We start from the raw sequence: 23,990 nt of genomic DNA on the forward strand, positions 1-23,990 counted from the left end.
AATTGATAAAATGCAACAAAAATTAAAGTCAATAGCCAACAATAAAACATGGAAATTAACTTGAATGCACCTAACGCATGAAATTTTTAAGGACAATATAAATTAATAATTGTTAGTCTTTTGAAAATATTATTGTTATTTAATATAATTTAATAATTGTTGTTTCGGCTGCCAAATCACGGTGCGAAACATGCTAACTAATGTCGATACTTGGACGAATAAAAACTGGGAAGCAAGTGTTCAATGGATATCGAGAGCTTCTAATAAGGTGGCAGATTCGAACACAATCTGTTTCAGTTACCAGACAAGAAAGATTTAACAATGCGTTTCATGCACCAAATCCATGAACAGCGTTTGGTCGATGCATCATCCTACATGACGAAAACATGAATGGACTAGTCTTTTTTTGCTTTATTCCAAAGACTTTTAAGACTCGAAACTTTGACAGGAAAAACAGAATGATTTTGCGAGTTCTAATCGCGGTATTCTCCCATAAAAGCCTCATGGAATGTCTTGAGCCTGGAGATGATGGCTGGAATCTTATCCTCCTGCGGGAGGATCGTGCATCTTATATGCCATGTCCCAGGTACCTTCTCGAAATAAAAGAGACAAGAATGACTACATCAGTATAGCCTACATAAAAATTTACACCACGAAGAAATATGGTTTACATACAGATTGAATTGGAAACTAGCTTGCCTGCCCGAAGCCTGATCCAGGAACCACTACGATGCCTGTGGCATCGAGAAGGCGCCTAACATAGAACATGTCTGGTGCTGCGTTCACTGCCTTGGCTGCTTGAATTGCCCTGTTAGGTAGGTGCAGACACGGGAAGAGGTACATTGCTCCTTCAGTTTTGTTGCATGTTACGCCTTCTAAACTGTTAAACGCATCTTGCAAAGCCTGCATTAAACAAACAAAGAGAAGAAGAAATCTTGACAGACTTAACATCATGAAGGAACCAGTAGACTAGTACTTGTTTGTTATGGAAGTGTTCTGCTGGTACCCATATCACTTGGGGCTTAACTACTGAAGAGGAAAACAATCTAAGGTGTGCCAACACATTTCCAACAAATTGGTTATATAGCTAACAAAGATCTTGTGAATGGTTATCTCATTGTGAGGATGTTGCCCTGAGGCATGAGTTCAAATACAATAGATGACCAGATAGTGAAATTATGCCTCTATCTTTAACTGAAAACAATCTTATTTTCCAACGCGAGTGAGATCAATGAAAGCAAACTTCCTAGGCTTCTAGGTGTGGAAGTCACAATGCGAAATTTTGAACTGTGTTTGTGCTGTCATTAGGTTGATGCTCTAAAATTTACCATGGCAATTTTCACATATAAACTGAAGCTAAGAACTTTGGTTTGTGATGCCAATCAAAGAAAGAACTAAGAATCAGAGAGGATGAACATGATGCCACCTTTGCACGCCTGGCCAAAGATGAAAGAATCCCTTGTTTCTCTACATTGAAAGATTCATATGATTTGTCTCCGATCTGCAATTTTGTCCAAATTACTGCTTGAAATATTTTGATAGCTTGCAGAAAGTAAGGCCGGTAGGAAGACGAACCTTTGGTGGATTCATGACAAGACTAGCAAGAATTTGACCAGAAATGTTCGAGCAAAGGTTGACAGATGCCGCCTTGTAAATTTGTTCTCTCACTTCAGCAGTAAAGCCAGTTACCTCCATGTACCCTCCTCTCTTTCCGCATTCTCCATGGTAACCTGATGATGATGACGTTGTAAAATAAAAAAGTAGAAAACAGGTATAGAATAACTAAGCAGCATGCATACCTTTAGAAACTGACTGAAACGATACTAAAGGAAGATCTTCATCTCCATATCCCATGGACCTTGCAATCTTCTTGAAAGAGTTAAATTTCTTATCATCGACGTATATATATTTTCCTGATATACCTGCAACATTTTGATGCAATGTAACCAAAGTCAAGCAACTAATGATATGTTTGTCTTGACAATGACAGAATGAAGTGTTTAAGTAGAGGAAAAGAGCTATCTTGGTGGCCTCACCTCATCAGCCAGAAGAACGAGACCCTCATTCTTACAAAAATCAACAATTTGTTTCTGGTTTTCCTCTGCAAGAACCTGGCAAACAGACATAAGATCTGCTAAATTAAATGTGGTGTCGGTATGACACTTTAAACAGTCAGCCAAAGTATTTGGTATAATTATCATAAGACTCCGTCTCCTAGTCAAATCAGTGTAACAGATATATTATGATTCAATCAAAATATAAAAGGATAAAACAATAGGTGAGTCACTTTTGCTAAAATTTTGTTCACGTGTTTGGAAGCCACAAATGGGTCTTCGAACATTGATAATTGCATTGGTGAGGCAATCACATTAATATGAACTCGATCACATGTATAAGAAAATACATTTTGGTTAGATTTATCAAAATATGATATTAGATATTCTAGAATTAGAAAGAAAAGAACAATTTTTTTATATGTGACTAATTATGTTGTAAGGTATAAACATGAGAGAAAAATAGAGGACAAACCTGTCCAGTGGGATTGCCTGGATTTATCACAACTAATGCCCTAACTGTGACTCCCTTGGATCGAGCATCATCTAGTTGTTTCTTAAGCTCTGCAATCTCCAATCCCCAGCCAGTTGATTCGTCAAGGTAATACGGAACCTAACCATCGCAATTCTATCATTTAGTCCCTTCATTTCATAAAAAAGATGGCTTGCTCAAGATAAATGATTAAATATACATGTTAGACTTTCTAACAGACATGGGAAATATCTTACGGAGAACAGCGCAACTAAATAGGTTTCAATACATAACAAAACAAAACTAATTGTTGAATCTAAAGATTGACAATGCATATTTGTGTTATCCTCAAAACATGACAGGATGAAGAAGAATTAATTTCAGTAGGTGTATGAATAAATGAACATACAAGAGAGCCGCCATGAAGAGCAATGGAGGCGGAATATAATGGGTACTGTGGAATGGGGCAGAGAATGCCATCTTTCTCAGATCTTATTAATAACTGCATCATCATGTGCACCTGAAAGCGGAAAGATGAGTAATCGCTAATCAGCATGCTGAACAATGTGTCCAATCTTCATCATGAAAAAGTAGAAGTTTAAGTAGATACCGCAGGGCTTGCTCCATCTGTTAGGAAAATATCATCTGGATTAGCAGGAAAACCATCACGATAAGAAATTCCAGCAGCAATTGCATCTCGTAACCCTTTAATGCCCTGTAAAATTGTAAGCATTATATACCTTGAGACTCTTTGACAAATGGAGATGAAAATACGTGTACAAACAACAGAAGCAAGTTGTTACCTGACTGTGGCTGTAAGCTCCAGTGGCCTTACCAGGAATCACATCCAAAATCTGCCGAGCTCTTGCTATTGCATCAGCACTGAATACGGTATTACAGCATTAGTGATGGAAAATGGAACTTATATATGTGTATAGTAAATATTTCTCAGTGATAAGTTGTATACCCAGTAGAAACATTGTTTGGATACATCTAGTTGTTGATATATGTACATATGAACTTATCGACTTGTTTGAGTTGGTTACAGAGCGAGTTCAGTGCAAAATTGATAAAACTGTTGTATTATGCTGAAAATGTATTATCAGGTTACTGGAAGTGGGGGTTTGCATACAAATGCTTTTCAATCTGAATAATTTGGAAAATGAAAAACTATATGGAACATTCATCATCAAACTGAGGGGAGGAAAAAGTCAATCACTAAATTGTGACATGGCACAAAATACTTACACAAAAGACAACATGGTTCTTGCAGCAATCATTTTATCAAAAAAGGTTCCACAAATAATTACTCTGAAGCAAAGTGTTAACTGTTAAGAGTAAAGCTAAAGATACAGAAGACATATTTTAAGTGGTATGAATGGAACTTGCATTGAAAACCAATTACAAGATTTTTCAAGACAAGATCTTTAACATCGCTATCAGCATACATCACAAGCAAACGAATTTCATGTACAGTTAGAATTACTTAATTCAATAGCAACACATGCAGAATCAATGTTCCCAATGTACCTGAACAAGGCGTGAATTCCAGTTTTGTCCAGAAGAGATGGGTGATCACACAGGGCAAGAACCTGAAATAGCATATCTGAGAATGAGGAATAGATCTCGCTCACTAATCAAAACAATTTTATATATACCCACCTCTCGGAAAAAAGTAATGGGCTGCTGGCCTAGAGACTGAGGATTCCCAATATTACAGTATAATATCTGCCAATATGAATCCAAATTTTTAATGAAATTGTGGGAGGACAAGTTCATTAGAGCTAAATGAAAACTAAAATGAGAAATACTCTACAAACAACACCTAAGTTATTCATCATACTAGATTTTAAACATGCAGTGCACGAATCTGCAAAAACATGCAAACAGAAAAAGAATACACACCTCATCAAATGGATGAGACCCTGGCTTGTTTTGCAGCTCCTGCTGTAATCGCTGTATTGGAAGAATATATAACAGAACAATAGATTATTTGAGGTGATACAATTGCTGAAGGCCAACAGAATCAGGCATGTTATTGTCTAAAACTATTTGTTAATCAAAGTTCATCTTCATCATTGAATGTAATAGTAAGAATGTCACAACATCATACTATGTTCTTAGATACTAACCACCAGAATATGTCTCTGACCAGAAGGAGAATGGAAACTAATGTAAGCCGTATGTTCAACCAAAAAAGATATAACACATTTTTCTGCCATAAACATTTGATACTTGCATGCTTTTATCTACCTTAGATTATTTTGAAAGTTTATCTTCTGTGGATAGTATTTACAAGGTCATGTGCTGAAATCCTGGATGAGTAATAGCTTAATGGCTTTCTGTTTTTTCAAACGTAGAGGAACTTCATGAAACTAAAATAGGTTTCATTCTGCTCCAAAGACATAATCGAGGATATCCTAATCAAACCATAAATTGTAAAGGAACAGCAGATTAAATATCCAGATTCTTCGATCAGTAACTGTTGTCTAAGCATGCAAGTTAGCCAAGGGTTAAGGTAATAAAATAATCCCCATCAGGAAATCTCAAGGGCAATTGCCCTAAAATGACTCCTATTTTTAGTTTTTTCCTCGGTGAAACATCGTTTTCATAAATTAATTGAGTGTCAAAATAAAGCTATCAGTTAGACCAAATGTGTTACTGATGATTATCTAGAACCTCAATTGTGATTTTTCAGAGTTATATAAAGTGTTTTAACACTCAACTAAAATTTCACTAAAAGTTGGTTGAGTGCTAAAATAGACTAGCACATACATACAATCACCTTTCTAAAATGCTATTACTGAGCTAAATATTAGATTTCTGTGTCTGGGAGCTGTAAGCATTCAATCATGCACTAAATCTTGGTGGGATACCAAAAATATAAATTGTCAAATTGCTCATTTTACTTTTCCAATGACTGGTATGACCATTTGGTGGAACCCCTACGGAAAATTGCACATATATAAAACGTTAACAGAATTTCAATATGTCGTTCATCAGCTGAAAGATAATTAAGGAAACTATTTGCTTAGGCTCCATCACTAGGCACGGAAATAAAGATAGCAGTTTAGGAATGATATTAATCACAATCTAGCAAAGCGAAATCGAAAATATAGAATAAACATTAAGGGGAAACGAAGTACCTGGGCATGGATGACAATCTCACCTCGGACAGCATACTCACACTGCAAAACCTGAAATAAAAGAAAGAAAAAGCTCTAATATTATATCTATCCTTCGCCGCCATTATTTTTTGCTTCTAAACTCCTATCTATTGTGGGCGGATATCAGTTAAAAAGAAACATCAGTGCGCAAGCGCAATCAACCCAAGAGTATAATCCCACAATAACACTCTCAAAAACAGAAGGATCTTGTTTCGACCAAAGAGAGAGAGAGAGAGAGGAATTTTGTGAGTGGTGGTGGAGGAGACGCACGAAACAGAAAAAGCTTAATAAAGGATGATCAAAGTCGACTGATTTATAGGAAAGATGGAGTATGCACATCCGAGAAGCTCACCAGAACAATTTTTTTACCAAGCTAGCACGAAAGCTTGGAGCCGAAGAAAGATGATCGAAGAGATAATAAAAAGAAACATCAGTGAGCAAGCGCAATCAACCCAACAGTATAATCCCACAATAACACTCTCACAAAGAGAAGAATCTTGTTTCGTCCGAGAGAGAGAGAGAGAGAGAGAGAGAGACGCAAGAAACAGGAAAAGCTTAATAAAGTATAATCAAAGTCGACTGATTTATAGGAAAGATGGAGTATGTACATCCGAGAAGCTCACCGTAACAATTTCTTTAGCAAGATAGCACGAAAGCTCGGAGCCGAAGAAAGACGATCCAAGAGATAATAATAAAAACCGAGATTTGTGTTCAAGAAAAAAAAAATCTTTAACAATCAAAACGCTGTCTGTCGGATCCAACCTTCGGGTTGATCGATTCGGCAGTGACAACACGAGCTGCGGGAGCCATGGCAGCGGAGTCGGCGACAGAGGCGGAGACGGACAGCGAGAGGAGGAGAGCTCGGAAGTCTTTCGCCCTTCCCGCGGCGAATCGACGCACGCAACGTGAAGACTCTGACCTCCCACCACTTGTTAAATACTAGTACTAGCTTGCGGGCCACGAAAGGATGTGGAGAAACTGGAACAACTTTTTGCGATATCGACAGAGAGACGGGATGGTCCTCCCAAGAACGCCCACGGATTCAATGGCCGTCGCATCTTTACCAGAAAAGCCAAATCGCTCGCACGCAGAGTGAGGACACAAAATGTACTCATTCCTGCGCAAAGGACAAATTGGACGATCTGAAGCTGGTGGGTGACCTCGAGCTGAGTAGGCAGGCAAGCCGTGAGCCATGGCCCATGGGAAACAGATTCCACTCACAACTTTGTTTGGCCAAACTGTTGGCGAAGCAGAGTCGCAAATAAAAACTAACCATCTTGTTGATGAGCGTGACTTGCTAATTTGGGAAAGACACATTAGGCACGTAATTTAATTTAAAGAACAATCAATGATGTGGAAAGGAACCAATGAACATATTTTGATTGATCAAGATGAAGAAATTCCCCGGGCTAATGGTGTCACGATAGGACATCCAAGTTATCTTCAGACATCCACGGTTCGTATCATCAACTACAATATATTTACAAAAATTTTCCTCCAAATGAAGAACCGTAACGCAATCAAAGAATGTTGGACGTCTGAGTTAGCCGTGCGCTTCCCACCTTATTGCAGAAAAAGGTCAGTGGAAAATTTCAATTTTAGACTAACTGATTATCAATTTTTTATGACAAAATGAAAGAAATCCAACATTTCAAACCGACGTACATGATTTTTGTTGTGTGAAACTATGACTATGAATGATGGATACATTTTAATGCTGGATCATGAGATTTTTCTATTGATATTTGAAAAAAAATTATTATACTTCAGATATCCAATTTTTAAAATCTAATTAATCTTGAACTGTCCAATTCCAAATTTTTCATCCCATTAAAAAAATACCTTATAAACCTTATAATACGCCCAAGTGAAATTAGAATCATAAATACTTGAATAAATCAACTTCATGGGCCATGACATGTGGCTTTATAATGCAACTTTTGACGGTAAAACTCTGACAATAAAATAGTCTGTTAAAATAAAGATATCAAAGTATGGTTAGTCTCAGAAAAAGAAAAAAAAAATCTATTGATGCAAGTTCCATTTTTGATTGCAAAACAAAATGACCAAAATAGTCTCAAACTTTCAACAATCATCTAAAATCATTATTGACTCGAGAACTTTCATACTCAACTGCAAGGATTTGGAAGTACAGACAGCAAATTGAAACGAAAAGTTTGAGCCAAAGTAAGAGAACAAGAAAATTCTTGAGGCCTGATTAAATTAATGGTACACCACGATAGATAGAATAGCGCTCAGAGAAACCTGTTAATGCGTTCATCGTTCATCGACAACTAAGGAACCTCGTTCCAGAATCTAAACAGGAGCATTTAGGATCAGTGGGAAGGAAAGTTATGATGCCCCCACGCAATAGATCAACTCACAATCTACAAATTAAGGGAAATACGACGATAGTGTGACTACACCTATTCTCTAATCCGCAACCTCAAGGGCATCTTCTTTGGATGTATGAAACTCCATGCTCTTCGTATCTGTAGCAAAGATATCCATGATTAAATGGTATTAGTTAGGAGGAAATAGTAAAATAAAAAATAACAATCTTTTTTTTGGAGAATTGAGTCGTCTCCCCACTTGGGTTAAGAACATCTATTGCTTAAACAGAATGAATGATTGGAATTTTAACTATCAGTTTTAGCCAAGAACATCTATTTCCAAATATATAATGCATTGGCAAATTAATGAAAAAGCAAATCTTACTCTGCCTTGGAGAACCACATTTGCTGAAATGATCCAAGTGATGCTAAAATGCTCCCTCCTATCCACACACTAATTTACAAACAATTAAATTGAGGATTAAAATGTGGAATTATTATTATGGAAGGAATCAAACAACAAAAAGTAATCTTAATAAGATTCATTATCGTACATACAAAGAGATCTAAAGAAGACAAGCCTACAGATATAATACAAACTGTATGGTTCAGACTACTTGAAGAGATGATGACATTAGCAACATTAAGTGATGAAGTACTAATTACAGAAAGGTAGGACAGTAACGAAGTCGTCTGAGTATAACACTAAATTCTATGATCTACTGTCCATGTTAAACAAGGTTAAATTAGTCGAATCACAATGCCAATATCACTGAAAAATGCAAGTAACACTTGTAAGCATTTTAATAGATGTCATATACATAACCTATAGGAGACAAACAAACCACCATAATAGGAAGGAACTGAATTGACGTCAAGGAAATCAGAAAGTCAAACCTGAATCGCCTCTCTGTTGAATTTCCACTTGCCAATACTTTAACACGTGCAGCTTGAGGAGCCTCCTGCAATGTCAGTGACATATTGGACAGTTATAACCCAGCAGACTAAGCAATGTGATCTCCAAGATAATATTTTAAGAAACTAGAATACATAAGGCTACCAATCCGATAGACAACATAAAGCAATCATTTTTTGCTGTGTACTAAAAGATTCAGAACAACAAATTTAATTCTGACCTGTGGGTAGGCTAAATTTAACTAAATTTCTTGAAAATGATGTACATAGTGAATATAATCTGAGAGGCACAGAGTTACATGCAGATGAAGAAAACCCAAAAACAGTTGAACATGAATAGAATGAGAAACAAATCACTTGGAAAAAGCTCGCAAGTTTTTCTGGGAAGTCAAATTCAAATTCTCTAGTCTGTCAGAGTTACTGATACTGGATTTATGTAGTGCTAGACTGCTAGTAAGAAAATTAGAGGCAGATGCTGATGTTTCTTACCTCCATCAAATCCTTCTCAAGACGTTCCTTCAACTGCAGCATCGATGCTGTGCCACCAGCAAGCTGTTACAAGCACATCAAAATTGATCCAAAACAATGAAAAAATAATTAATGTGGGAGGTCCTTGAAAGTAAAGCAATAGTAGCATAAAGAGAAGATATAACACTGACTGCAAAGAATGGACAATGCAAGCATTAGAAGATATATAACATTGACTGAAGAATGGAAGATATATTTTGTGCTCTGATTGCTTTGAATTTCTAGGATTTCTGAACTAAAATTTTATCCATCATTCAGATCAAGGACAGATGGAGGACCACTTGGCTACAAGTTCTTTACCTTTTTCACATATAAACTTGCATTAGAATTCCACGTTCCAGTAATCAGACTGTAACTTCAACCATAGTCAACATTCTCAGTTAAGGAGACTGATTAAGTTTAATTGAGAAATTCAACAGTCAAAAATATTAACCAATCATCCTCAAGTCAAACTTCAAGTAGAAAATATTCTAGATTAACTACAAGCCAATACTCTTGGATTGTTCAAAAGATCTGTTCCATGTACATTAACATATAATGCATTTGAAGGGTTAATTGAGCTAAAATTTGGCTACTAAAGATGACAAATTTATTTATTTTTGGTTCATTGATATCCCTTTTCAAAATAAATTGACATAGATCTTACCATCCTATGTTTAAGATGTAATTTTCAGGAGAGATTTCCTCGTTCTATCAGTTTGCAAAGGATTTCCACAACTCTCATCCATGGAATATTTATAATGCAATAGGCATTTTATTTCTCAGGTGATCTACAACAATTAGAAAGATATCACATATGATATTTGTGCAAAAATGTTAGCAGCCAATATCAGCTACTGACATAGAATTGATAAACAGGATGTCATAATGCAAAAAGCTATGACAAAACGTATATGTTATGATAGAAAGAAATCAATGACCAATACTTTCAAAGAATAGTCATATATTTTACCAATATGCTGCTAAATAGTTCCCTTCTGATGTCCACATCACATCTGTTTATGCTTTCAATAACCTAGATGACAAAAATGAGAAAAGAAACTTAACAAAATGTTTTAATAATAAGTCAGAATCCAGAGATGTTTATGAGAATAATTCACCATTTGTGAAAGCCCACTAACAGAAGTAGAACTGGTAAAGCTCTCCATTCCAGGAATCGTCTAAGCCCATATGTAAAAAAGAATTAAAGTAAATGAGTCAAACAAGCTTCAAGGATGGATTTCCAATCAAATCAGAGAAGTCATTTAAGGAGTCCACAAATTGGCAATAAAAATGTGTACACAATTGGAATCAGAAGCAAATCCATGGAATTAACAGCATGTAAGAAAAGCATAAAGTATACATAGTTAACAAAGATAACTAGTTGTAAGATACCATTAACTACATCAACTTTTCCCTGTCTCAAAATATAAATGATAAAAAGAGAATTTGAGCTGTTATTTACAGTAACTTTTTGTGGCACTGAACTTAATCAACCATGATCACTTGAGAATGATCATCATTAAATGTACAGTATTTTACACAAACTAGATGTACTTAAAATGTTTTGGGTGCCTAAAAATTGAAACCATTCTTTGCTTCAGCATTGTATCTTCACTTTATTCTACTGATGCTTTCTTTTCAAAGAAGACACAACTATTTGTTTTTTCTTTTTTGTTTTCTTTAGGTTTTATGATCAACTAGATGTACCTATAAGGCTGTAACATTTAGGTTTCTTCAGCTCCTAATACAAGGAATTGATATTATGTATCACACATTAGTAGGCCCATAGCTAATGTCCTTGAAATCTACTATGAGAAGTTTTTATCAATCATATGATTAAGGCTAAGAGGGAAGATGATCAATGAGAACATTTAGCAAGCTCAATATTCCAGCAAAGATCAAAAAACCTATAGCAGTTGAGGTGATTCGTGCATAACACAATTTAAGTCATTGCAAAGGAATATAAAGATTTGCTAGTTTCGTGCATTACCAGCACTAACGATGGGTTGAACAAGATATCAGGAATCTTAAATCTATCTGCCCCAACCTCTATAGTCCTGAAAATCAAATCAAAGCAGTGCAGAGACTACTAAGTATGTGATTATATGGCTTCAAACAAGAAGAGATCAAACAGAGAAGTATAAGCTGCAACATGTCCCTATAAACCAAAATCCTGAATTCAAGGAAAATATCAGTTGGACTTACTGCCCATCAGGAAGCTCATAAGAAGTCATAGGCACATTTGCATAAGCAGTTTCTGCAAAAGAACCAACAAAACTAACTTATCATACACATTGTTGAAGAACAAAGAACACCTTAACTTATGCGCATGAGCACACCACCAACACAGGAAAAATAAGTAGACAGTAGAATGGATGTTGCAAACAGAAAACAAACAATATCAATAGCATATGTGCAAAACTAAAACAATTAGTTGTAAGTCGTGCAAGCATAAAACTCTTACAGTTCTGAGCAAAGAAATTGTGCAAAAGTCCCATATCCTAACCGGCTTGTTTAACTATTACATCTCATACATTATGGTTGCCAGGAAGCACTTGCCAATCATATGTAAACTGAGTTTACCTTCAAAAGCAGTATCAGGAACTCGGCAGACAGATTCCTTAATATCGCTGGCAATAGCTCGCTGCCAAACAGAAAAAATTAGCAAGAATATCCACCGACAAGAAGATTAAGCCCAATGAAGGAAAAAAGCAACAAAGTGAAGATTACCTGTGAGTACAACTTGTAACTTTCAGTAGTATTTGGAAAGTCAAGATTAATGATCTGTTCATATGCAAGACATGAAGGGAAAAATAAAATTCAATACATTGCAAGTTTCACAGGTAATCATTCTTAAAAAACATTATGCAAGATGCAAGGACAAGTTTAATAGGCCATGGTCATACATAATTGCAGAATGCAAGGAAAATAAGCTTCAAACCTGGTATGGCAACAGAAAAGCATTGAAAAATAAACAGCCACTAAGTATTACTTTTGTATATTCGAATGATTTTGGTCAGTAGAAGATAATTGATAAGAATACTTAAAAATTTCATTTCCTAATTTTATTTAAAAATCACAAACCAAACAAGCTAACTTGGCATTCATAAAATTTCTGATAAAAAAGAAAGGTAGAAACTTTGATTCTGATTCTTAGTTGCTATTGAACAGTTCAAACTAACAAGGCTTATTCAACTTCAGGTAGTGTTTGAACTAGAGCACAACTTCAGGTTCTAAAGAATTCTAGCAACAACAGATAAGGAATTAATTGGAGCCAAATCAGGAGTGTATTAGTTCCAAACTAAACTTAATGCAGATTAACTCTAAGCTGACTTGATTGGACATTCAGCTTGGTCCAATCCTACATTCGCAGTGATTTGGATGAATATACAGGAACAAGAGACAAGGATCAAATTAAACAAGTAGCATGATTATGACAACATACCTGAAACTCTCCTTGGCGTATTTCTTTCTTCTTAAATGAATATCTAGGTCTTAACTGCAAAACAAGAAGATGGCATCTAAATATTTGGGAAGATAAAATATGTATCATAGGGGCATCTTTTTTTCCAAACCCACCGTTGTGCCTTTGCTTTCCAAGCTTTTCATCATGCATTCAGTCAAGAATTCACCACCAACTGGGGATGTCAAAACAGCCTATATTTGCATGTTAATAAAGCATAAGCAGTCATGCGTCAATGTACAAATTATCAGCACCAGATGCCTTCCCTACTAAAAAAACTCTCTCACACCCCTACTAGGGAACATTTGGACAATGCTAAATTGTTTTGTGACTTTAAGAAGGCAGCAAAGATTTAATGACAGGATCTCAGTTTTTGCATGTAGAAAAATTTAAAACAAAAATCTGCAGAAAACCAACAAAAATTGAAACACGAGCTACTTATAACAGTAGAGAAAAACCTACAAAAGTACAGAATTATTTGGAGCAAAGAAATATTTAATAGTTTGTATAGCTAGAGAAACTAAACCACATCCCTTTAAGTTTCAGAAACAAAAGATGTATTATGTAAAGTTTTGGGTCAATAAATGCTAACCCCATCCACCTATATTAATTATATTATGCAACACTAAAATGAGTCCCACATTTACATTGTTACATTATATTTGCGATGATGACCAGATTTTCTAGAAGAAATACAGGTTTCTGCATGTGATGGAAACATGCTATTAATTGGTAGTTCCACTTCTTAGGTCAAAACAATACATTCTAATTCCAAGAAGAAATATTTATCAATCTCATGATCTTAGAAATATGATTTAAGTGTCCCATTTAGAATTGGTCAACATAGAAAAATTTTCTTCTCATGACTCATTCACTAATTTTGTATGTCAGCCGAGATGTTCATTATATTATTGTAATTTGTTGCTCTATAATTTTAATTCAATTGATTTTTTTTATTATTATAGTATATTTAGAGGTAAACAAGCTAAAGCTAAGTAGAAGAGGATCTAGGATTCTTGACACACTTTTGAAGGGCGTTGAAGCATGTGGAGACTAACATTGTCAATGAGCTATGTTTATGTCTGAAAACTACTGGAGCTTGTGAGAACTTGTGTTTAGTTAGATCCAACTCAGGCCAATTCAGGTGTCCAGCAATTCGGGCGCAACCCTGCATAAGCAAAGGCTAGCTGGAGTAGGGCCAAGCCTGAACAGGTCAAGACCACAAGTCTAATTTTACATATTTAACTTTTTACATTATTTTTAAAGATTACAGGGGGGTGGGGGGCTTTTAAAATTAAAAATAAATATTATTAAAATGATCATTTTATTAAATATTACTAAAAATATAGCCGGACTCAATCCATAAATTGTATCCGGTCAAAACCCGTGCAAGTTTGGACCGACATGAACCCACATCCGGTGGGAGGCCCGATTGTTGAAGCATGAACCATTTGTACAATTGACAATTCTAGCGAAGAGTCTATAGTGTGGCACCAAAATAACAGTATTCTAGCCAAAGAACAAATTTTGGTAGAAAGAAAAGATGAGTGACAAGTTCTTAGATACCACTAGAATACAGCAATGTGAGCCTACTTATTATAGCCTATCATCACCTTAGTTCAAATAGAGCATGTGATAGTCTACAAATTTTAACAGAACCCAAAGTAGATAACCACAAAATAATGTGAAGGTAAGGAATTCTAACAAAATGTAATGAGAATGAGGATATGAGGTTGAGCACTAAGTACCTTAGAGTAGTTGGAAGGACAAGACTGAAGCTATTTTTGAAGATAATGGCAGATTTTAGTAAGGTATCAAAGTACAGCGAACATTGCAATATGTTTGAACTTGTGGTCATCTACATTTATAATGGTTAAGTCTCTTGTGTCAATCATTCTGCAGAAGATGGTCGAATTAACAAATGTAATAAACAAGAGAAGCACTTCATCTATATCCTCGAGTGTGGTATGTGAGATAGTGAAAAATGAGGTGGATCCATAAATACATTATCAATTGAAATGAAAACTCGACATAACTCTTTCTAAGTAACAATAACAGTGATTACATCCTATTACCTATATATGAAAAAGTGAACAAATGCACCTAGATACACATGGAAAAAGACCATATGTTGCATCAAAAGGAAAGGGAAGAGAGAGTAACTTAACCATGAAGAACAGAAGATCATATTTGACCCAATCATGTGGGTCATGCAAACAACAAAGTTACCCTCACAGGCCAAGGAAGTCATAAACATGGAAGGTGCATTACGAGAAGTCTACAATTAAAGTAAACATAAATACTCCTCAACTGGTAAATTAATGATAGCAGACTTGCTAAGAAGACAACCTTATCGCTGAGTCTAAGTCATGCTTGTAGTGCTACCTCAAACATTACAGAGAAGGAAGCACATCATGAGAGCATGACTTTTGCAAATGATGTAGAGTAGCAGGACCATGAGGTAAAAGGGAAGGAATTGTGTTGCTAGAAAGGTTCAAAGAAGACCAGGAAGAGTTGAAACAAAACATCACAAGAAGTCTTAAATAGACTTATAGTGTCAGATTTGGATAGCAGTGGTGGTTGAAGCCTTCACTCAACAAGGTGCAGTTAAGTAATTGGACCAAGCGCTACAGATGACCAAAATACAGCAAGGCAGTGAACAGAGAACCAGCACTAGCTGACAGACAGGAGTAATGAGATGGCGCTGTGCAGAGATGCAATAAGCATACAAAGGAGGCAGAGGGTTTTTCCAAGAGCAGAAAAAGATTAGGAAATCCTCCAAAACAGAAATAAAGAGCTCAGCATTTGAGTAATACCCACTGAGAAGAAAGAAGGTGATGTTCTGAAGAAGGGAGTGGTGCAGTGAGCAAGAAAAGGCACACTGCCCAGAGGAGGCCGAGGATCTGCTGTCAAGAGTGGTAGTTGTCGGTAAGTCCTTCAAGTCAAAGCGGGGGCAGATAGAAGGGTTGTTGAAGGAGAGCAGATTGACTCACCAAAAGAGAGAGAGAGAAAGCAGAGCTGTTCCAACGTGAGTGATAAGAACAGAAATGAATCAGAGAGGATCAGAAGCAACACAGCAATACTTACTGTAGATGAGAAGCAATAGATCTATTGATAACTAGGAGGTCTTCAGAATTTGCTGAGGCAGAGGTTGCTAGGTAAGGAATCGCCTACTCCACTCATAAATATGACATCAGGATGGAATAGATCCAGAAGCTAACGAACAATAGAGTCAAGAGCCGAAATAAGCCAAACCAGCCAATACAACCCCAATGTCTAATTGAATTCAGCAGCTGAGAGATTCACTAGAAAGGAAGCAAGGTGGTTGGGATGTGCAATGAAAGAGGTTTATGGATCTAATACTATATGAGGGAAAGTTTTGGGTCAATAAACCCAAGGTACCCCCATCCACCTATATCAATCATATTATGCAACTTTGCAAATGAGCCCAATATTTACAACATTACAAACTAGTCTTCAACAAGATGCAAACGAAAGAATAGCCAAAGCAATAAAATGTTTAAAGAGAAGCCGAGAGAAAATAGTAGGCTACTGGCTGGTTGTATAATATAGAAATGAAATATTAGAGATGGGGCCACGATCCATCCTTTTAAAGGTGGTAACTAAATCATTCTTCCAGTAACTTTTTGGAAAAAAAACAGATATCTAGGGAGAAAAAGAATTCCCTTGAAAGTTGATCATTGATTGATTACAAATCCAAAACACAGTTCACTTAGTTTGATAATTGCCTGAGGCCTTTGTCTCTTCAGCATTACAAATAAGAAGGTACCATAATAAGTAGAAAGTAACCTTTTGGAGCACAAAACCATCATGCACAGCAGCTACAGTTGTGGACCCACCACCACTAAGCAAAGAACACAAACACAAATTGTCACAAGAAAACATGATAGAAGAGCGTTAGCAGTTTTCTATAATCAACAAGAAGCACCAATAAACAAACAGACCATACCTAAAGACTCAAAATTGCATTGCCAAAGCCACTTCTAAAAGAACATGGTTTTACAAAATGGAGATTTTTTAAAGATATGAAAGAAATCATCCAAAACAAATTGTACAAATGGTGAAATTTACTGAGTAAGAAACTTGACAGATTTTCAACTACTGAACTAGTGTCTTCAAAGTCTTTATCAAGTATCATAATAAATTGAGCTAAAATAATAGATTTCTATATTTCAGCTTGAGGGGAGAGTTAATTATTAGTCCCACATTAATTATTAGGTACCGGATGATGGTGGAGTCTCATATATATAATATGGGTGTCATTGTTCTCATGATATTGAGCAGTGTTGTAAATGGCGGTAGGCGATGGCGGGGCGGTAAGTGACCGCCTACCACCTTGGCCACCTAAGTAGTTGAATTTTTTTATATACATAATATTATAAAGAGTCATCATTCTTTATGATGTTTATGTATAAATAAGCTTCATACAATACAATCCAATTTAATCTAAATATTATTTAAAAAATAATTTATATATATATATAATTAATAAGATAATTTTATTAAACTTTAATTAAGTCTATTTAAATTATCTCAATCATAGCTAAAAGTTGATTAAAATTATTAATCTAAAGTATTCGATTAAACCCTAAGCAAAAAAAAAAAAACCCCAATTTTGTTTCGGCTTGGACACGTCGCCGAGCTCAGGCAACGCGTCTGGACACATCATCGGGCTCAAGCAATGCGTCCAGGCCCGTCGTTGAGCTCGGGAGATGCTTCAGGGCCCGTCGTCGAACTCAGACGACACTTCCGAGCCCGTCACCGAACTAAGGCAATGCATTCAGGCTCGCGCGATGGGTCTGGACTCATCACCGGACCCAAGAGACACATCCGAATGCATCGCGGCACACCAATGCCTCGCTGCCTCGCTTGTGTCGTGTCTGTCCGAGTGAAACGATTATATATGGCGAGATTTCAATCCGAAATATATAATAAAAGATAACCTAAGCCAACAGCGACAGCAATGGTGGGTGGCAATTCCAATGTTAGGAGGTGAGTTGGGGGTTTTTAACCTACGTTAGCCTGCCTAAAATACCACCTTTGACAAAGCGGTGTGGTTCATGCCCGCCTCATGCCTAGGTGGGTGCCTCATCTGCCATTTAGAACATTGATATTGAGTACAAATTCTATTTCCTTTTTAACTTTGTTAACCTGCACCTAACTAACTTGAGAATATAGTGAATCAGGATATTCCTTTGTCATCATATTGGAAACTTCAACTAATAACCATCAAGGGCAACTATTATGCATCATCAAATGTTTTCCACGACTTTTTGATTACTTATAGTAGAAAGTGAACAACATTACAGGACACCTTGTCCTACCATGGAGAGGGAATCATTTACAGTACAAATCATAATCCATCATAGCACATTGTATTCATGTTTTTATTAAAACTCAAAGCAAATTAAAAATTCACCAATTTCATTAAAATCTTTTTCTAGTCTGATTAGTCTCTTTTTTAGTTATGAATATAAATATTGCTACACTTGGGTATTATTCTTTTAACCAAGACTACTCCTTGCCTTTTTTACAGAAGACAACATCCTCATGGCATCAATATATTGGATTGTGTTCCCTAGTGCCAGAATTCTTAACACATCAACATTAGTAACAAAACAAAACGTCCCACACTTGCAATCAACCTTAACAGTCATTGAATTCAATAAAAGGTCATATCATTACTGATGTCAATGTCATTTAGATTTTTAATTATGTGGAACATTCTATAGTTTCCACTCTTCCTCTACCACTCAAAGCTTTTAGCTTTGACTCGACTACTAACATTCTGATCATAAAGCAAAAAACTATCACTCCAGTAACACTCACAGTACAGTTCAAATAGATTACTAACAAGCTTTCCCATAGTGCATAAGATAACAATTAAAATACATTAGTAACCTGGGAAAAAGAAATCAAAATCTCCAGGTGTACGGGCCTAGATGCTAACATATCTATTATGAGTATTGATCAATAGATCTGTAAACTATCAATTGAAGAAGGAAAATTGCAGAAATAAATAATATTTGGTGCAGGTTTACCTGTCAACAACCAAAGATGTAGCACGTCCAGAAGAAAAAGAGGTAAGAACCTGGAGGTGCCATTTTCAGTAGCAAGAAAAATGAGTAACAGTGCTCAATCCATATATACAGCCAAAAAACAGAGAAGAGAAACTTCAAGTGGAAATGGAGACTGTTTATTTGTAAGAACAGAAGGGCAAAATCATACAGCATTTTTTGCAACAAATAAAGCAGGAACTTTATAACTCTCAAACATAAGCTCTGCTGCCCTGCAAGTTAAAACCACCCGAGTTAGAACAACCAAATAGAAAACATGTTTGTTAGGACCAAAATGTTCATCAAAGACTTGAAGCACCCTACAGCACATATGTTTTAGGACATAAAAAAAGATGCTAAGTTTTAGGAAATAAAAACAAGATTACTAAGACACAAACCCCAATGAAAGAAAACACATCTTAAATTACAATTAATGGACTTGAAATGCTACTCCCTGGTGTCTAACAATCCTATGAAATAATTTTTTCTCTAATTCCAAATTCATGAATATTTGCTCTTTCCAAGAAGAGTGGTTTATCTTATAAGAATAAAGAAGACTATTGTAAAAATTAGAATAACGCAACCAGTAGCACAAGTAAAAAAGAACAACAGGAATGCAACAAGGCATAAATTGGATTCAATGCAGTTGTGGGAAAATAGAGTCATATAAGCAAAGAAGATACCAAGCAACAGATTAGCAAGATACATTGTAACATATCCAACACCTTACATTTTGAGATCATTGACTCTAGCATACATGTGACATCAACCCCAAGGGTAAACTAATAAATGAAAGCATGAATTTTGAGCCCGAGAAACATAAGATCCAGCATCAGGTAATACACAACTTCAATTGTCTTTTTATACAGCAAAGGAAAAAATTAATACAAAAAGTATTAAAAATTTAATCTTGAACTGTGCATATATCTAGTTAAATATGTTCGAGAGTAGATGGAGAAAATTACTTCTCTCTTTGCTGGGGAGTGTTCGATGATGGTTCTGCAAGCAGCATGGGATGCTCCTTTGGATCAATTAGAAGGCATTCCCTGGAAAAGGCAACATAACAAACCATGTAGTTTCCAAATAGAAAGGAATATTCTGCTCAAGATAATATGACCTGAAAATGAATTTAAATTAAATTGTACCAAAGTGTGACCTAGGATTTGAGTGAATCCTTGAACTGATAAGATTAGACCTAATGGAACTTATTGCATTCGATTAAGATTCAAATGTGCTCAATTTCACTGAAAGTTTTATCAAGTTATGGTTTGATGAGGCTTATTCAGACTAGATCTGAGCCTCAAATGGGGCTTAATTTGGAGATAATTCTCTGGCTTTGGGTCAAATCACTGAATTTTGATGCACTGAAGTTTGAGAGTGTCATTGATTGTTGCCACCCTCATCTCTCATGTATTCTTCGATTGAGAGAATAGAGAATTGTGAGCCTATAGCAATCCTTAGATGATCAACAGCAACAATCTTTTCCGTCAATCATTTGGCAACAAACGATTGTGTGGTGGTGCTAGAACTATGTGGATCAAGGGAACTACATTATGGATCTTATGATGGCCGAGCAAGGGGCGACCAGTAGGAGTTCTGAGAAGAGTGTAACCCTTGGATGATTGAGACAAGGTGTAGGGAAGGATCAAAACCATGCTTTCAGCAGACCCAATTTTTGAAAAGATAACATTAGTGATCTCAAAAGTGCCAACAGTGGAGAGGATTAATTATGTTGCAATTTAGCATATTTGTGCTCAAATTCTCCGATTCAGGATTTGTAGGCTTTGAATGAGTCGCAAGGTCCTGATATGCCTCATCCTTGATTTGCATTTAATGGTGTTTGTTAGATTCATTGCATGAGTCATAGGGTTCACAATGACTTTTTGTTTACTTAGAGTTCAGATTTGTCAATTAGTGTTTAGATTGAAAAACTCTTGATTGGTTTTATACTGATGACATATTTCTACTAAAAACTGAAATTTATTAACAAGAGAGATTGGGACTTTTTTATAGGCCAAATCATTACCCAACAGGAAACAAATACGCTATCCCCTACAATATTGGTAAATAGGTAACCTATCACCATGTGATCCTTGAACAATAATATGACTTATCCAAAACTTTCTATTTTTTGTATTATCAATCTTGTAATTGGTGATTATTGAGCACGTATGCAGTGGACAAAGGGCTTGGATATATGCTGGGTTGTGCAACACCAGAAAGGTCAATGGTCGTCATTGTGCCATTGGGCGAACAGTCAATTAGATCGTACCTCTGTCGATGGTTGACTGACATTTGTTATGAACTTATTGCATGCCTGAAATCATGCACGATCAGGTTAGTTGAGATGAGAGATTGTATCATATGAGGCTCTAATTAGTACGGTGATGTTCTTGGTTGTTAAAATAGTAAACAATGAGTACTTTGTGGAGAAAACTGAGGGATGATTGAGGGGATCCGAAGAAGACAGGCTTTTAGTATGTTGTAAATTCAATCTGTGGTTGAAAGTTTTAGATGTTAAAACTAAGGTTAAAAATAAATGTAATCTATATTAAGATAAAAATAAAAAAGATTATAACAAATATTAAAATTATATTTTCACTATAGATAACTCAATGAAACTAGATTGTTTATTTATTTTTTAATAAATATATTATTATTTACTATTCAATGTTACAGGGTTTGATCAAGTCACTAACTACATTTAAATTGCTTTTTAGTTGTAGGAAGGACAAGTTTGAAACTAGATTGTTTATTTATTTTTTAATAAATATATTATTATTTACTATTCAATGTTACAGGGTTTGATCAAGTCATGTTAATCAAGAGAGCACATTGTGTTCTTCTTGATTCACAATATGCTCTCATGATCCATAATAACCTTGCTCAACCTATAGTGTGCAAGAGAAAGAAGGGTAAGTCACATCTAATAAGTGACCGCAAAGTTGAACAAATGTTCCTTAATCTTGTGGGGAATCCCCCAATCACCTCTTTTACAAGCAATTCTAAATTCTTAATCTATCTCATCTCTTCGACTTAGGCCCTTTAGATGCATTGTTTTTTGTATCTATCCAACCTCAAAACAGCTCAAAATTTGATTTAACGTAACCAAGTGTGCGTTCATTGGGCTACTTTAACACAGTACCAGAAACTTGAAAATTACTAAAGTTAACAAAAATAAATAATAATAAATGCAAGTAAGGATTGATAAAGAGATATGATCACATTTAGGCAATGTTTTATAGTAAATCACTCTACAAAGTTTGGTTGTTTCACCTGAATGCATGATTCCATACATTGTCAACAATATCCCAATCTACAACAACTCCATCCTTGAAAGGTGATATCACCTAAATCAACAAAAACCAATCAACATCTAAGAAATAACTTTTTATTGAAAGAGCAACATATGACCTGACCTCCATTTGATCGCGTCTATACCCTAAGGCTTGGGAGCCTACATATAGCTTCCTTGTCTTTGTCTTGTCAGCATTTTTAGAATCATATGTGGTTTCAGAGTCTTTCTCAGGTTTTTAACCTCATCAACAACTCCCACTTGATCAATTGATCCAACAACCTTCACGAACAAGTCAATGAAGTAAAGATGTAGTAGTAAAATTCCCACATAAAAGAATTGGATGAGCAAACAATAACCTTATAAAAGATAAAGGAAAACATAGTAGAATCAGTGAAAAAAAATTATTCTCAACCAATTACATGAATACTGCATCAAACTTAAGATCCCAATGTTATGTGTATTCTCCACTAATGTCAGAACTTGTCTCCTAGAGAAGGATAAAATGAGCAAGATTAGAACCATATGTATCCAGAACATCAACACCCTTGGTTATTGTTTGGAGATCTGTCCAAATTGGGGAACAGGTCTCTCTCTCTCGACCACCATTTAGCCCCAAAAAAGGCTTCTTTTTCTGTCTATCTAAAAGCCACAAAGTTGAATCTCTATCTATTTGTTACCCCGACAATTGGTTCCCAACCAGATTTGAATGCATGACCACTAGTTATCTCAAATATTGTTTTTAGTTGTCTTGAAAACTAACAGTAACAAAATGAAACTCTTCAATGTTGGCAACTTGATCTGGTGGAACGAAGAACTTTCTTGTTTCTCGCGTTCCAAACAAATAGTACACCGTAGCATCAGAAACAAAATGATAGATTTCGCAAAACCTAATAGATAACTAAAAATGTTAATAAAATTCAAAACAACAAGCTATCGAGCAAACTTACAGATGGGAAGACGGCCTTCGGGGCGTCCTCTCCAGCGTATCCAGCCTTGCATGTGTAGGATCCCAAGTCCAGAACTATCGCCGATACCTCGTCTGCAAATGAAATGCCAAAAAAGAACTCAACCCACGCCGCCTCATGACAGATCCTCGGGCTAGGGTTTTGGTGGGTGACAAGTTTAGTGAAACTCACCGCCCCCGTACATGATTCCGGCCGAGGAGAAGAAACCCTAGCTCTCGGAGTCAACCCAGGAAGCGTAGCCGACAAGACAGAGCTCGCCGGAGCAGCAGAAGAGGAATCGACGAGTTCCTCGATCAATTGGGCGGAATGACCCCGCGGGTTTTTTAAAACGTGGGTGGGAGGGTTTTAAGCCTTTTGGGTCACCGGATGTCTCAAGTAACCACCTTGAAATTCTTATTAATAATATTTTGATAATGCCTCTAATTTATTTATAAAAAAAACTTCTCTAAAATTCTTCCATTCATTGAATCTTTTGAATAAAAAATGGAATTTGAATGTTGAGCGTCAAATAGAATTGGATGGATTACTTTGAAATGAAGATAGGGTTGACCAATAGAGTGAGAAATGAAGAGACCCTTTATCTCCTTTATCGTCCAACTTAGTTCCACTCGCTTAGTCGACTTATGGTTCCCGACTCGTGTAGTGGCCTAAGTAGACATCCTCTTCCCTTGACTATATAAGGTCAAGTGATAATAGGTGGAAGGTATGATGTTTTTTTTCGACTCACATGACACCG

At 36.0% G+C, this 23,990-nt stretch overlaps 2 protein-coding genes across 2 annotated transcripts; both read right to left on the minus strand.

Annotated features, from left to right (window-relative positions):
- Window positions 1-297: 297 nt before the first annotated feature.
- Window positions 298-6,585, minus strand: LOC141838267 (alanine aminotransferase 2-like). The gene is given in 16 exon segments (XM_074725696.1): window positions 298-590; window positions 700-903; window positions 1,427-1,501; window positions 1,576-1,730; window positions 1,800-1,905; window positions 1,908-1,922; window positions 2,037-2,111; window positions 2,530-2,667; window positions 2,936-3,046; window positions 3,137-3,241; window positions 3,330-3,408; window positions 4,057-4,118; window positions 4,189-4,254; window positions 4,432-4,482; window positions 5,673-5,723; window positions 6,456-6,585. Coding segments are annotated over 16 exon segments (1,458 nt in total). The 5' UTR covers window positions 6,504-6,585; the 3' UTR covers window positions 298-473.
- Window positions 6,586-7,878: 1,293 nt separating this feature from the next.
- LOC141838898 (actin-related protein 4-like) lies at window positions 7,879-23,555 on the minus strand. Its single transcript, XM_074726520.1, is given in 21 exon segments — window positions 7,879-8,185; window positions 8,412-8,480; window positions 8,924-8,988; window positions 9,431-9,493; window positions 10,422-10,484; window positions 10,570-10,629; window positions 11,442-11,508; window positions 11,657-11,708; window positions 12,035-12,095; window positions 12,182-12,235; window positions 12,897-12,950; window positions 13,031-13,108; window positions 16,725-16,779; window positions 18,977-19,026; window positions 19,164-19,224; window positions 19,957-20,037; window positions 22,268-22,341; window positions 22,411-22,508; window positions 22,511-22,568; window positions 23,237-23,328; window positions 23,426-23,555. Coding segments are annotated over 21 exon segments (1,314 nt in total). The 5' UTR covers window positions 23,439-23,555; the 3' UTR covers window positions 7,879-8,139.
- Between the last annotated feature and the right edge of the window lie 435 nt (window positions 23,556-23,990).

The sequence above is a fragment of the Curcuma longa genome, chromosome 11 (genome assembly GCF_044706935.1).
Source record: "Curcuma longa cultivar G26 ecotype Majalengka, Jawa Barat chromosome 11, ITB_CL_G26_1.1, whole genome shotgun sequence".
NCBI lineage: Eukaryota > Viridiplantae > Streptophyta > Magnoliopsida > Zingiberales > Zingiberaceae > Curcuma > Curcuma longa.